Raw genomic sequence first — 16,130 nt, forward strand, 5'->3', positions numbered from 1 at the left:
GTGTAAATGAATCTGAGCCATTATGTTTGGTTAATGTTTTGTTTAAGCGAAAAAAAAGAAACATATTGAAACCTAATGTGACCTGTATTCTGTTCACACTTGAGATGATTTGGTGACCTCCCCCTGGTGTCTTGTTCAGCTGCTGTGCCGCTTTGTGAGAAAGAAAAGAGGAGTTCAGGTTGAGAAGGGCACCAGCTGAAAGAAGCAAACTTTGTATTGTAAGCCTGTCTGAAAGCACTAACTGTTTATTGGAGGGTTTGCCTGAATACTGTCAGCCTTCCGAACGCAAAGTGTCATCACTAAGGCCGCCCTCACTGAAGGCCTTTGAATGCATTGTTTTCTGCTTGCCTTGCACATTGCTCTCCAGCCGGCCTCGGGCCCGCTTTTGAGTGCCTGATACAGATATGAGGTCATAGGATTGAGGAAAAAAAAACTCTCCCTCTCCACCGAGGCCTGTAGGCACTTCTACCCGAGTAAACAAATAAGCAGGCGGCACTTTGCTTCCTTCAGGGGCCAATGATCCCCCTGAAAAAGAATGAAGAACCACAAAGGCAGCTTTTAGATGCCGGTGCAGACGATCACCTCGGGAGGCTTCCATCGATCATTAATATCTGGTGCCACTTAGGTGTATAACGGAGGCTTTTAGAAGTGAGACAGCACATTTTTATTTATTGAAGATACACAGAAAAAAGTTATGCATTGCACTCATGAGGCATGTTGTTGTTCTATGTGCTTCGAGTCAAAGGGGAATGATGAAGCGTTTGTGTTGCCTGTGTGATGCAGCTGGAAAAGTAAATTACAGCAATTAATCAAGGGCAGCAAGGCATGTGGCTGCCATTTGTATTGTGTTTTTCCCTCTGCAGTACAGAAATGGTGGTTTTGTGTCTGCGTGTTTGTCTGTCTGATGGATCTATGATGGACAATTACTCTGTGAGCCTGAGTGTTTAAAGAATCCAGAGGCTTCTTCTTCTTCTTCTGTGTGACTGCGCTTTTGAATGTCTGCACTTGTGACGATGAGTGTTGCCACAACAATAAAAACATGGACAGACAGAGTTTAAAGGAATAGTTTTGGGATTTATGATTCTTTGCTTCCTTGCTGAAAGTTATAAACAAGCATGTACTGTAAATACCAGTACATTTCAAGGAAATGTACTGCATGAGAGGCTGAAACCAGCAGCCAGGTAGCTTAGCTTAGCTTATCAAAAAGATTGGTGAAACTGCTAGTGTTGTTTTGTCCAAATGTGGGCTAACAAATTTATCATTTGATTTCAGTACAGATTAAACAAATTAGGGCAGCACGGTGGTGCAGTGGTTAGCACTGTTGCCTCATAGCAAGAGGGTCCCAGGTTTGAATCCCGGTCTGGGCCCTTCTATGTGAAGAAGTTGAAAATGTCAAAAAGGTATACTGTAACATTTGAGATAAAATGTGACATTGTAACTTTCCCTCTTCTTATTACAAAAAGTAGATGATAAATATTTACTCATTATTATTATTTTAAGATGTGCATTATGTAGGTTACCTAACTATTTGTTTAATTAATCTCACATTGAGAGGTGCTTCAGAAACATTGTATTTCTTACTTTGGAAGCTTTAAATTTGTTTGAACGTAATATCCATATGTTGTTTTCTTCTCTCTTGTATAAAATGACACTGTCTCCCCTCAAATGTACTGAGATAACTGTTGAGTGTGTCTGCAGCCTGGAAAGCACAGGCCAGCATGAAAGCAAGAACCTATGCCATGTCAGGACGCAAGTCCTTATTTGTCCTCCCGTCTTTGTAAAGTACAGTGTGTGTGTATGTGTGTGTGAGAGAGAGAGAGAGAGAGAGAGAGACTGGGCAGAGCAGACCGTATGCTGTAGCCTGGCAGACTTTCTACATGCAGACCTGATGGTGTATATTCATTAGCATGGCTGCTAGAATGATGATAATAAGTGATGATTACAGGCTTGAGCTCCTAAACCCATTCTTCAAACTCACTGTAACCCAGATGTGATCTTTCTGTGCCTGTGGAGAGAAAAAAAAAATAGGTCGCATAGAGTTAAAAATCACATTGGATGTTTTGTCCTGCTTTGCCCATTTTCACATCATATTTAATCATTGCACATGTATAGTAATCCAGACAGTCAGCCCCTGTCCTACTTTTGCATTCGAGAGAGGCTGAGGCACAGACATAAACATAGACATCAGCAACGAGAGGCAGTCAGGTCAATCAAAGAGGAGGGGTGGGCATGGCAGACCCAGACAGTGCATGACACCAACTCCTCCACCGCTCTGCTTTAGGGAAGAGAGAGAGAGGGAGAGGGAGGGAGAGAGAGGGTTGCTAGGAGACCAGGCCCAATGCAAACACAGCACCATCTGCTGCAGTGATATTTAGAGTGGGTTTGCCAGGTCGGACAGAGAGAGAGAGAGAGAGAGAGAGAGAGAGAGATCAGCCCTGGAGGATCAGTGGAAACAACACTACAGGGAGAGACAGAGGAGGACAGAGGACAAGGGGAGGACTGGGAGGGGTATAGAGTGATAGTGGAAGATGAAAAGAGAGAAAAGAAAAATACGATATGAGAGAGGAGGGGAGGGTGAATTAGGATGAGAAGGGAGAACAGGGAGGGAGGCAGGGGAGGACAGTAAGCAGGACGAGAAGCTTGATTAATGTATGACTAACAGGTGTGACGCTTGTACCACCCACTCATAACCCTCCTCTGCACACACTCGCTGACACACACACACACACACACACACACACACACACACACACACACACACCCATAACACACATAACACATCTTCGAACACATTCTCACAGAAAACATTGCGTGAATCATCCGCAAGTTGTACGTACATCTGTATTAGGGTGCTGCTTTTTTTTCCCTGTCCCCTGTAATAGTAACAGATGATACACTTGTTACCATGGGGACAATAAAATGTCACCATCAGTTAACACAGTTCAGTCACAGCAGGCTTTGTGCCCACCTATTCCGATGATGCCCGCTGAGTTCATGAAAATATTCACCTCATAATTGGTGTGAAGGACTTTCTCTCACCACTACTGTTATTATTAGTGGTTTTTAATATGACAAGCTACCTAAGACTTGCATGAGTTATCTACATTTCAGATCAGGCTCCAGTTTGTGCACACAATCCAGTTACTTAAAGAGGCTCGTCGATTTTACGCGATGCCTGCGAAAGGAGCATTTTTAGTCAACAGACTCATGCTCAATTCAATACACTTGGCTTTTGATGCTGCCTCACTTGTTTTAGTAGCTTATGGTGTCTAATGTTGGCTAACCTTACATTACAGTCCAACAGTATTTGGTCAGAACTGACTTATAGCTGACTTTACCATTAACATTATTTTTAAAATGTGTACATTCTGCAGAAAAAACAGCATGAAAGAGGTAAAAATCAAACTGCAGGTCCTGTACCCCAGTTAGCTAAAGCTTATTTACTAACTTATTTCCTGTTTGATTTTGAAAAATCAATTCCAGGTTTGAGGAGATTTAAGATTTCTTTTTTCTTCATTTTTGCATGAGAAGAACTGCTTTATTCCATACAGATATCAAGGTGCATTTTATTAGATGAAGATCCAACGATATATAGTCAACATCAGCATCCTCCTTTACAAAAGACATTAAAATTGAAACATTTTCAGTAAAAAAGTAGTATCGTACAGCCAATGTGGGGTACCAGAGAGAAAGCATGACATGACCTATATAACATTCTTTCATCATCGTATGGATCATAGATAAAACACAATACATTAACAGTATTTACAGTCTGTAACACAGAGGTTGAACATGAATGATAATCCTCATGGTGAATACAGTAAATAGAATATATTCATATATTAAGATCTTTTGTTTACAAAATCATAATGCATTATATATAATCACAGAGAAAGGCTATCCACGACCTTGGCTTTCAGCTATACACACCCCCATGTTTGCCCAAGCAAAATGAGAACATTTGTTTGGTCAATTTATTGTTGATGGGCGGGTTCTTTGGTTGTGCTGGGTTTAATGTCGTAGCCTCCGACTCAGCAATAAGCTGCTGAGTGTCACTAATGAGAGTTATTTGTTTAGGTTTGGTTGGAACTGGAGAGTATTGGACAGAACTTGCCATTGGACAGGGCAACTTCTTGAGTAATGTTGGCAGCAACAGGAAACCAAGTGTGACAAACAGGGCAACAACTTCTACTTTTCTAAACCAGGATCACAATTAATCTGCAATGGTTTAGTGCTGAGATGAAACTGAAAAATACAGTATGTTGTATTACAGCACAAGGTTTCATTGCACAAGCACAACTCTGCAGCACAAAACTGCATTGAACACTTGTTTTACTTCATGCATGCGTTAATGTTGCATTTCCATGGGATGGAGGCAGCTAGAATGGATTCTCTCATTTTAAAAAAAATACATTTCCATCCAAGAATGACCCGTTCAGCACATTAAGTAGGATCCTGGCCTTAGCAAAGAAAAAAAAAAAAACTCACACCAAGGTACCTGAGCAATGCTTCCCATTAATGTAACCTCAAATATTACCCAGGTGTCATAGCTTGAAGGCAACATGGGGTGGGTAGTGGGTGAGGGGGTGGCGGGAGTTATGAAAAAGAAAAATTATCTAAAACTGACAGCAAAACCTAAAAGATAATGTGTCGGTAACTTTAAGACACAAATAAAAATAAGTGGGTCTATCTAGTGGATTGCTTCATGACATTGCCCTGTAGGTTTGACGTAATGTTTTGTGAGTGCCGGTTAGTGAAGATCAGAGTAACACCAGTTAACCAGTAGTCATCCCAGACTGAAAGAGAGCCAAAGAGTGATAAGTATTACCATTTATACATAAGCATTTACAGTACGCACCTCTGTGGTCATGTATATATCTCATAACTTCAGTAAAATCATTACTTACTTTTTCTGTTTTTTGTTTGTTTTTTTTAATTTGCATTTTCCCTTGGCCCATGAAACCAGTCATGCATTGGCCATTTGTTTCTGAGTTTCTTCAAATCTTACTGTTTCAAGGGGTTATGTTCGTGTCGAACTGATTACCAGCTGACCCCACCCTCCACCCCGGCCAAGACTGCAGGGTCTACCTTTGCTCATCAACCTACAACAGCAGAAAGATGCTCACAGTACTTGCAAACCTTTGGGAATCCCAGCCAAAGTTGTTCACCTGAGACACGCTTGTGTTGTGTAATTCTATCCGGTCAAGTAACAAAGGCGGGGCCCAGCAGCAGATCCGCCTACATCAGACATATATAGGACGGATCAGCAGATCACTTTACAAGACTCGTTGTATCGAAAGATGAATAAAACCCAGGGGGAGCTGCTTTGCTGCTACAAGGGCAAATTCCTGTTAGGGTTTTAGGACAAGCTTGTGGCTGTCTGTCTGTATCTCTTTCACTCTCGGCCCACCCTGCCCAATCTGAGCTGCATTGCTGGCAAGACATGGAGTGGATCCCGGCCAGAAGCTGTCAATGCCACTGCATAACTGGATCAGAAGCTTCCTCTCCCTCCGCGTCGAGTGAGCAGCCTGGTAGGCAGCAATCCCTTCATCTGCCCCCATCACATTACACACCACCCTACCCCCATGTGCTCGGGCCTCCGTGCCAAGCCTGAGCGCCAGGCCTCATCACTGGCCCAGCTGACATGGCCTCGATCAGCTGGATTTGCCATAATCATCTTAGGTCATCTCATTCAGAAAGAGTAAATGCTTGTCAGCTCTTCACCCAAGGCCAATGAAGCCCACCAGGCAAGCCCAGCTGGCGTCCTTCTGGCTAAATTTCCACTGAATGACCTGTTAACAACTGGTTTTACATTATTGTTAGACAAGGTGAAATACTTCTGACAGTGAAGATGTCTCCTAGCAGGTACGGAAGGAGTGCTGCCACCTTTTTAAGAGCTGTCAAATAATGTTTAAATGTGAAAATGACATCTTGTCTTGCTGGCCAGTCACCTAGTCTTGCTAGCTGCATACTAGCCTGCCTAGGCTGTCTCTCTGTCAAGCTGGGATGTCTGGGACCTTGATGTGTGTGTTTTTATATACATCAAGAGGCATGGTAGAGAGGGACGGGCAGAGAGTTACAGAGGTTAATGGTAAATCAGCCAAACCAAAGTCACACACTCACCCACTGCACACAATCCCTGGCTCCCTCCCTCCCATCCATTTGTCCATTCACCCAGTCATCAAGCCCCCCAAACCCCACCCCCCTCTACTGTGGTCGTGTCCCGACTGCTCATGCCTCAGTCCCAGCCGTTGTCCTTGATCATGTGGGCCAGCTCGATGATGAACTTGCCCTCTTTATACTTCTGACTGCTCTCAAAGGCATGCTCCTAGAAGGTGTGGCAGAGGACAGGAGAGACCGCATTTAATTCAATTGTCTTTCAATTGGTTGATGATAGATAATAAAATTTATAAAGCACAGTGTAGGATAGTTAGAAAAAGACATAGCAACATAAAAAAAACCTGCTCATGACAATCCTTTCAGCTGACTTGAAAATCCTTGACTCAGTCCTGGCCTGTCTCAGCGACTGGCTCTTTGGAAGCTGGTTATATAACTGCCAGTCACTCAACACTGCAGAGGACCCTGCAGAACCAAAACTCTGACTTCTTGTAGGATGGATCGCCATGCCTTATTCTGTCAAAAATGTGTCTCTATCCCACTAATAAACTGCAAAAACCAAAAAGCCACATGTCTGAGCCTCCCAACAGCTAAAACAGATGCAGAGTGGTTCTGCTCTAACCTTGCAGGCTGTGACATGCATTTCTACCATTTGGTGTGTAATCCAAGATTCCTCTTGAAAACATTAATGTGCCAGAACAGAAAGCCTGAACCACACAGAGGCTTATTAGAACACTTAGTCCTGTTCTATTAAGTCAAATATAAAAACTAACAATATATTTATATTAATTTTCGCCCTTTAATTAGTAGTTTTACCTTCATATACACAAGGATACGGTGAAATTTCCATCATTTGAAAAACACAGGGGCAACAATCATTAGCATAGCTCACAGGCTACTGTATGCCCAGTTAGAGAATCAAGTAAAAGTTCATCAAAGCTATGATGCCAAAGTTGATGCTGGTTGGCAACTTTCTCGAATGGCTAACGTTTAGATTTCAGCTAAATACCAGCAAAATTAATGATATTCCCATCATCCTCATCTGTGTGTACCCTACTTTGTATTTAGTGTCAATGAGCAAGCATTGGCAAATGTTAGCATGCCAACACACTAAACTAAGACAAGACCATAGTGAAAATCTGCTTAGGATCGGTATGTGACCACTGTCATTGTGAGCATTTTAGCATGACACTGTTAGCATTTGGCTCAAAGTACAACCTCACAGAGCTGTTAGAGCAGCTGTAGACTCTTTGACAAAATATTTATCCTCATTGCTTAACCTTCCTTTTTCTAATAGGAGATTTTTAAAAGTGCCATTTCAACTTAAATATTTAAATATGTTTTTAACAGATGTCTCATGGCGGTCACGTCACCACCATCAGATGCGGTATGTGGTCTGTGTGGGTTTTAAACATCTTTTACAGGCCGTGTGGTGTCTGTGGGCTTTCCCTGACTGTTGGCTGTCAAAGTGAAATACTGCCACATTTCGCTGTGTGTGTCTGCCTTGTCAGCAAGCCATGACCAGCCAGTAAGACCACTCGTATTTGCACCCATGCCTCTCCTTTTGTCAGCATGAAAACTGAAGTGTGCATGAGAGTAAAGAGACGGCACACACACTATGCCCGCAGGCCCTGGAGTGTTGCAGGCTGAGTGCAGTACACTGCCCCACTCTGTGACACATTGACGCAACTCATAAAACAGCTCCCATTCTCTCAAAGCACTTATTCTTATGCAAATAAAATGGTTTATAGCACCATTTATGGTGGCAATATATTGTGATACCTCTCTAGTATGATATACCATGAAAAACTACCCACATCTGCTTGATCCAGTTCTGCCTTTTACATCTCCAAACTGAGTAACTGACAATAAAAGCAGTATGTAGTTAAAAATAAAGCTTCAAAAATCATTTGACAAAACCGTTTTTCCATTTTCCAGCAGAGTTGCTAGTAATTGACATAAAAAAATAACAACTTCTGCTTCAAGTCCAAGTCCATTAACATCCTTGTGTTCTTGTTCAAAAGCCACTCACTTACAATAATCCTCTCTGTAAACCAGCGTAGGCTGCAGAATAGGCTGATACAAATCCACTTTCACAGAGGAGCGTCTGTACCTGGTTTTGTCTTTGGCTATTCTGGGTCAAAGTTGCAGATGCATGTTATCAAATTTCTCAGTTTCGAAGTGCAGTAGGTCAGGCCTCTCAACGGAACTCTGACAACTGAGAAAACCAATACTGATGCAAATGATATAAAGGGCAGCTCTCCATTAAGTCATATCTAGTGTCTGTGTGTGCTTGTGCATGCATGTGACTTCTTTGCCTTGTGGGGTCCTGACAGTAATAGAGACTACCCAGAAAAGTTTCTACTTTTGTAGCTGGTTTACCAAGTATTCAGCAGGCATCCTAAGGAAAATAATTATTTTTAGCCTGAAAGGTTAAAGAGTCAGGTTTAAGGTTAAACTCAAGGAGGTGAATGTTATGGTTGGAAGTTAGACAAACAGTGCTGGTCAATGCAGCCTTCTCGTAAGTCACAAGAATACTGTGTGTGTTGCCCCCTTAAGGATACAGTCAGAAGCCCTACAGTATTAACTCTCACGTCCATGCCGACAGGGCTCACCAGTTCACCAGCTGCACATGCTCAGCTCTGTTGATATATGAAGACAGCTAACATGGGTGTATCCTGCTTAGTCCACCCTGACATGGGACCTAAAATACCACCTGCACTTGAGAGATGCTGCACGTGTGTTTTGACTGATTATATCACAGCTTTACAGAGGCTTTGATTGAATATATAACTGTAGCTCTTATATGAGCCATTACAGCTGCAATTAACTACACTATAACTTTGTATATTCAGTCAACATTATTATAGCAGAAGTGGCATCCACTATTAAAGCCTGAACACGAAAACTCTATGTATGTAAATCTCCAAGTTTTTGTGAATAATGAAAAGAAAACCACCACTGATCCACATGTTTTAAAGTTTTCAAACAAGAAACATCAGAAACTTATCACATGTCACATTGTCTCACAAGCCTTCTCCTCCTTGTCTCTATGTGTTTGGAAAAATCTATCTCATGATTAATTCTGCCAACAGCCCACAGTCCAACCACTGCACTGACCCTGAGAGAAGAGGAGGTCCAAATATAATTAGGATGTAAATACAATTTGGGTGCTCTATAATAACAACCTCCCACTTTATCATCCTCTAATCTTGGATGCAGTTCGTGGTGCTGTGCATCAGATCAGCCAAGGACACTTACGTATTTCCAGCCGAGGGTCGTCTTGCAGTTCTCACAGTAGATATCTGCTACAGCATGAAGGCCTGTGAGCAGAACTCTCTCCTCTGCAGGGCCACACCCAACGTTCACCCTGAGAGAGGGACATCGGTTTGTGGGTAGGAAAGTAGAGAGGAAGGAGACATAAGTGACAAGAGTTAAACATTAGTGCTGTGCAAGAGGCTCAAGGTGTTCAGCTGCATGTAATGTTCGATGTACCCAGAGTGAGTCACCGCCTCACACCCGCTCACATGGTGCATACAGATCGGGCACAAGGCCACGCTGCATGGATTCAAACAGCTTAATTTTCACACTCAATTCGGCTGATAATGACAACATTCTGAGGGACAGACTGGCAGCAGGGCTTCAAAAACAACACAGCTACTCTGTGGAACAATATGTATTAGTAACCTATTTTAAAACACCTGAGCACGTAAGCTCACTTGTCTCCTTTCTAGACCGGCATGCAGAACAGCTTTCCCTAATGTGCACTGTCAACTGCAAAACTACTTGCAGACAAGTGGGTTTAAATGATTTTTAGAGGAATACTCACACAGAGTTGAACAGGTAGGCTCTGCCTTGGCTGCCCTGGAACGACTGCAGAGTACAAAATACAAAGATGAAAAGGCTGGAACAAGAATCTACCTTTTCATGCAGTGTAGTAACTCTCTTTAATTTATATAAGCATGTTTTTAAATTTGCAGAATGCTGCTGTCAAATAAAATGTGTGGGTTGGTTTCCTTATAAACATGCTCACATGTTGATCTAAGACATTGCTTTGGCTGTAGGGAAAGTCTGTTTTAATATATAATGGTGCACAGTCTCCCAGTAACAGCCCATATTACACTGACAACATCATGGATCTTTATGACAAGCAATTTTCTTGAAGGCCTCTATTTGCAACAAAACAAAAGCTGCTACTGAAGAGACACATTAAACAGATACATGCAGTGTGACTGTGTCACAGCCAACAGAAGGCCTTAATACACAGGTGAGGAATGTTTTCATAATCGCACATGGAAAAAGTGATAAAAGCGATGTGGCGTGCACCCATAATCCAATTCACTAACCATCTTATAACATAATCCATCCACAGGCATTACTGTGGCAGCAGCTGACACACACATACAGGTGTTTTCAAGCTGCTGCTTATTTTTATAATTCCTCATACATTCTCACTGTTTTTTTATTCTCCAGGGCTTGTCCTTCTAATTGCTGTTAACACTTGTAAATTATACTCTGCAATATTAACTGTTCTATAAATTGAAAGCGACAAAAATTACACATTGCTTCTTTGAAAGTAAAACCTGCGAAATCCAGTCAGCTTTCTTTTTCAGTCTGTAATAATTAGCAACCTGTCCTAACAGTTTATTAGGGCAAACACTGTCAGATAAGATCAACCAAAAACCAGAACTGCTGTCACTGCTCACCTTGGAGATCAGCTCGTCATGGTTGGCCAGATGAGCTCGGCAGTGGATGCAGCTGTAGGTTCGATGGCAGCTGGGCAGGTATGCCTGAAAGGTCTTGGAGCGCGTCATTCTGACCATGGGCGGGGTTGGCGGGCGGTGCAAGAAGGGACTGCCAGCCCAGGTCGGCTCACAGGGGAAGCACCGCAACACACAGGTGAGGGCCGTGGTGGGCGGTGGGTTGGGAGGCGAACACCTGAGCACAGGAAGCACAGAAGAGCAGCTAATGGTTAGACCGTTGTGTAGCAGCTGCTTCTTTAAACTGGTGCTGCAAACTGAGCCACAGGTGTATACTCGCTGATGGGATTACAATCTGTTCTCCAGCCTGCTTGCGTCTGTGAAAGTCTTAAAACCTCAAAAAGATATGATGCATTATTAATGAACCAGTGTTTCAGGCTGAGTCACTAAATCTCACAATTCAGTTTCAAGCCGAAAATACCAAAGAAATTGCACTTTATTTAGGAGATGAGATGCAAACAAAAAGAAAAAAAGAAAAATCTATTCCATCTTCCATTTGTTTACATGCTTTGGCATACATACGTATATATGTGTGTGTGTGTGTGTGTGTATAGAGAGCGAGAGAGAGAGATACTGACTCCACTTCAGTGCAGCACATACAGGCAACAAAGTTAGCTCACATTCTGTGTTTAAGTCTGTGATGCTGCAGAGATAATCTGCTTAGCCTAGCACAACTGTGAGGATCGTGCTCTGCTCAGTCCATGATATCCAAATAGACCGAGCCCTTAAAATACTTTTGCTGGGGTGCCCTAGTGACTGAGAAGATTAGTGCGCTTGCCTGGGAACCCTTCCCAAAGGCCCGGGGTCAGGAGGACAGGACTATGCTTTGACTAACTGTACAGGAAAAACTAAATGGCTCGAGGCCTCTGCTCTCTACTTTATGGTACAGTCATTATCTTTGTGTTTTTATTGCTTAATGCTACCTTAATTGTGATTTCAGCACTGTAGCCCTGGTGCTAAACACAACTCATCACAAGTTCTAGTTCTGTTCCCCAATGCTACTTTGCTGAGGAGCCTCACTACACCAGGATGTTTTATTGTCTGCCTGCCTACTTCACCACTGCTCTTGCTAATCTCAAACGCGACCTTTCTAACTGAATGAAATCAATTATTTCTACCATTTACAGGACTATGACTCTATAAGATTCTGTAATAACTAGCTTGGTTTTTATGAGTCATTTCATCACCTTCTCGTAATTCTGTCCCATTCTGTCTCCTCTCCTTCCAGTCTGTCTTTACTGAACCATCTGGAAAAACTAATAAAATACTGAATGGGAGCAGAAGGCATCTGTGAGTTTAGGACAAACATGAGAGAAAGAGAGGCTCTTTACTTTATGGCAGTGCATTATGTTTGTTTTTAGTGTCAGGCAGAGGCTGATAAAGACTCCATTGCTAATGGGAAGGACCAAGGGATATAAATACATAAGGCATTGAGACGTGCCCTTGTTTTCTCTCCTCTGACTCTGTGCCAGCAGCGTGGGATCGGGGCACAAAGACACGCTTAGTACAGTTGTCAAAGATGACCCCTGACACACACACACACACACACAACAAGAAGGAACTCTGTGCAGCATCCAGACCCAGTGAGATTTGTTCAAAACACTGAGTCCTGCCATAAAGACCTTGCACTAGTATATTTATCTAATAAAAGATGTTAGCCCATTGATTCTTTAATGTTTGGCTGCTGTGGATTGACTGATTAGTCAATCAACGCAAACTGAATATGCAACAATTTTGATAGCTGTTTAAGTCATTTTTGAAGAGTGAATGACAACATTTTCGTCCTCAGCTTTTTAAACATGAGTATTTTCGGTAATTATTCTCAGGTCCCATAGGTGATCCAGGAATGTAAGCTTCAAACTGAAACATCAAATTTAATTACATTAAATTTAAGCTTCCTCTAAGCCTCTACATCTGCATTTACTAAAAGTCACTCAGAATAGGGATGAACCAGCTAAACGTCTAAAATATAAATGTGACGTATGAACGAGAAGCTGTCCGTCACAGCTGACAGACGAGATGTTTAAACTCTCAGCTGCAGAAAAGCCTCTGCGAGATGCTGTTACACTAAACTGTCAGCGTGTTGACGTATGGGCTATCATGGTACTAACAGACATTGAACAGCAGTGCTGGATTATGGTATTGAACATGTGACATATCCTCTCATGGGTCATACATAATCCATGTAAAGTTCTCTCTGTGTATTATCCCTGAAAACCACTTAACAGCAGCCATAACAACAGCGTGCTGCAGCCCGTCAACAGCTTTGGATGAAAACTGGCACCTCTTCCTCATCTGATTAAAAATACATCAAAATACTATTCATGTATAATGAACTTTTGATAATAATAAATCAATTACTTACATCATTTTTCCAACCAGAAATTGCCAAACATTAGTTGCTCTGTTTCAGTTATGACGATCTACTGTGTTTTTATCATTGTCAGCTGAATACCTCTGAGGAGTGGACTTTTAGTGGGACAAAACAAGGGACATTAAGATTCTGGAAACTTGTGACAAGCATTTTCCAGTCTTTTCTGATGTTTTATAGACCAAACAACCAAGACAGGAATCAGCAGATTAATCGATTACAAAAATAATCATCATCTCCAGCTGCAATGACGACACTGATCTTGGTGGGTGGACATAACTTTTCACAAGGCAACACTATTTGTGGGAACGAGGATGCTGACGAGCTGTAAAACGCTGACGCAAAGATTCAGTCTGGGCTGCGTTGAATTAAATAAACCTCTTTGACAGTGTAGCAAATTGATGACTAGAAGAACTGAAGGAAACTGACACGTCAGGATGACGACTGTCTGCTTGAAATCAGTGTGCATCTTTGGTGCTTGTCCCTCTTTCATCAGTTTCAGTCAGCCTGCTTGTATATTTATTTTGTCTGCTGTTACTCTGTCCATTCATCAGCTGGGCCACAGGTCGTTTGAGGTCACCGAGCTGTCCATTCTGGTCATTTCTGGGTGTCATCACAAAAGGCTACGTGCTGCGAGTCTCAACAGCCAAAAGGGCCCTTGTATCCCAACAAAAAAACCTTTGTTATGTAACGCACTGATGCTGCCGCTGCTGATCCTGACAATGATAGAGAGCAGGAGACACACACCGAGGAGAGGAAGGGATCGGGAGGTGGTTGAGGATGAGAGTCAGAGTTAGTAAAATGAGCCGTGTGTTATACTGCCCACGAGCTGCACAACACCATTTCTGTACTTCATGTACTTTCATGCTGCTCTCCATTCAGTACCAAGGCCAACAGCAGCATACAGCAGCATGACATCACTGACTAAAGGAGAAACAAAACTCCTTCCCCACCCCCCACCCCCGCCCTCCATATCAAATCTCACTGATGAGGCGGTGCTCCTGCATCCCAGGTGTGTGTGTCTGGTTACCGTTGCTATGTTTGATCTCATTTCTAATTTTCTTCTGTCTGTGTCTGTTTTGTCCTCTATGGAGAAAGAGGCAGCTTGATTTCTTTAAGACACTTATACTCATGTATTTCCTTGCCAGGGTTAATAAAAAGTCTGAGGGACACATGCTTTACATATTGCCAATCATGCTCACGATCATGCTTGCGGCTACAGCCCAAGTGTCAAAAAACATAGTGGGTGATGAGTCAAACAGACCTGTGAAAGTACAGGCGCAACACATTGTACACAACTTTTGTTTATGTACATGAGTCTTGCCTGTGAAGGATCACCTTTCAAGGCCTGTAACTCTCTGAACACCATCTTCGATCCCTGTGTATCGACGGCGCATGATCAATAACTATCTGTGTGCACGCTCTGCGGTGAAAATGGACAGCGAAGAGTGCAAAGGTTGTGACTTGATAAAAGCTTCTGTTCTTAAACTGTCTGTCTGGACTCTCATGGACTTTATTTAGGAGATGTTTTGGGGGGAAATCCACCTGCTGGCCTACCAGTCATTGACTTGCATGGGATGGTAGAGTGGCAGCAGTGCCACAACAACTCAATAAATGAACGAAAACATGAAGGTTTAAGGTTTAGAGTATGTGTGTGTGATTACTGGTATGAATCAGGTCACAGGCAGTGGCGCACTTCATCTGGGGCAGAACTTCGGCCACCACAGATGGTGGGGATGCCTCAGCTCAGCAATGCTGGAATACACACACACACACACACACACACACACGCACACACGCACGCACATACACACGCGCGCTGCCCACTCTGAGAAAAAAAAGCGTTAATGTCTGCGATGACTTTGACACATCGATGACAATCAGGCGATTGTCGTCAGAGTTTATGATCACATGAGAGAATTACACGATAACCGACATTGATCGCCGCTGACGTGCAACATCACGGCCACGCGCGCGCACAGGGATGATGGCGCATACGTGCAGGACTGCCACCACAAACAGCAATGTGTCCTAATAATAACCACTAGATATTGCAGCTCCACTGCAGGGTAGACCTCTGCATCCCGTCCACGGAGTAAACATCAGTTCACGCACGAGAAAGACTTATGGCAATCTCGTAATGCATGCTATATGCAAAACCATAAACTTGTTTCATTATTGTGATGTAACAGCTTGCCTGGACTACCTGCAGCCTATGGTAAAAGTTGCGTTGGTTAGAAAGTATTGGACGATCTTTAGCTGCATGACTACATCGACGCAGGAATAAGCCTCACAAGGGGATAGAACAACAGTGCGTGACAACAAATACACCACAGTGGAAAATAACGCAGAGGAAATCATTTCACCTTTGAAGGGAAGAAAAACTGATCTCCACGTAGCCTTGAAAATGTCGCACCTCCTCGTTTTCCTCGTGGCAGTGCCAATCCTAAACCCTCTTTCGCATTCCTTTCCAGGCAATTTTCCCTGACGGCCCTGACAAGTCCTGCAGAGACGCAATGTTTTGACGCGCAATGATGCCCAGCTGAGTTTAGAAGAGGGAGAGAGAGAGAGAGAGAGAGAGAGAGAGAGAGAGAGAGTATGAGAGAGACAGAGAGAGATGAAACAACCAGTCGGAGAGCGTTCACTGCTACCCACTTCCATGTTCGCACAAACAACAGTTATACAGTGAGGACGGCATATTAGTCGGTTTCTGTCCAGTGTCTGATTATTTTTTTGTGTTGCATTTAGACACCGGATTTAGACCCTCTGTTACTTTGACTGTAATAATACTGGAAATACCAGCTAATATTATAGAAACACCACGTAGCGCATGCTCAGTGTAAGTTTAGTGGTGGATAATTAACACTGTCATTTGTTGCATT

The 16,130-nt window shown here is 42.8% G+C and overlaps 1 protein-coding gene across 3 annotated transcripts; it reads right to left on the minus strand.

The window, feature by feature from the left end:
• Nucleotides 1–1,845: 1,845 nt before the first annotated feature.
• On the minus strand, nt 1,846–15,998 carry LOC124059412 (protein yippee-like 2). 3 transcript variants are annotated; one of them, XM_046389364.1, is made up of 5 exons: nt 15,615–15,998; nt 10,824–11,055; nt 9,947–9,990; nt 9,379–9,487; nt 1,846–2,005 (listed from the first exon to the last, which is right to left on the minus strand). In XM_046389364.1, exons 2-5 carry the CDS (start codon nt 10,938–10,940, stop codon nt 1,940–1,942), a joined length of 336 nt encoding a protein of 111 aa, XP_046245320.1. In that variant the 5' UTR covers nt 10,941–11,055; nt 15,615–15,998; the 3' UTR covers nt 1,846–1,939. The 3 variants fall into 3 exon arrangements, with proteins under 3 accessions (XP_046245320.1, XP_046245318.1, XP_046245319.1); XM_046389362.1 differs by lacking the exon at nt 1,846–2,005 and adding an exon at nt 3,549–6,328 and having other exon boundaries at nt 15,615–15,987; XM_046389363.1 differs by lacking the exons at nt 1,846–2,005; nt 15,615–15,998 and adding exons at nt 3,549–6,328; nt 14,913–15,044.
• Between the last annotated feature and the right edge of the window lie 132 nt (nt 15,999–16,130).

This window comes from Scatophagus argus, chromosome 5 (genome assembly GCF_020382885.2).
Source record: "Scatophagus argus isolate fScaArg1 chromosome 5, fScaArg1.pri, whole genome shotgun sequence".
Taxonomy (NCBI): Eukaryota; Metazoa; Chordata; class Actinopteri; family Scatophagidae; genus Scatophagus; species Scatophagus argus.

What these genes read in the sequence shown, in the direction of transcription:
- LOC124059412 (XM_046389362.1), bottom strand. Translation starts at nt 10,940, where the DNA reads ATGGTCAGAATGACGCGCTCCAAGACCTTTCAGGCATACCTGCCCAGC. An exon ending in ATGACGAGCTGATCTCCAAG is followed by an intron (nt 9,991 to 10,823) that starts GTGAGCAGTGAC and finishes TGTACTCTGCAG; the next exon opens with TCGTTCCAGGGCAGCCAAGG. An exon ending in GCCTACCTGTTCAACTCTGT is followed by an intron (nt 9,488 to 9,946) that starts GTGAGTATTCCT and finishes TCCCTCTCTCAG; the next exon opens with GGTGAACGTTGGGTGTGGCC.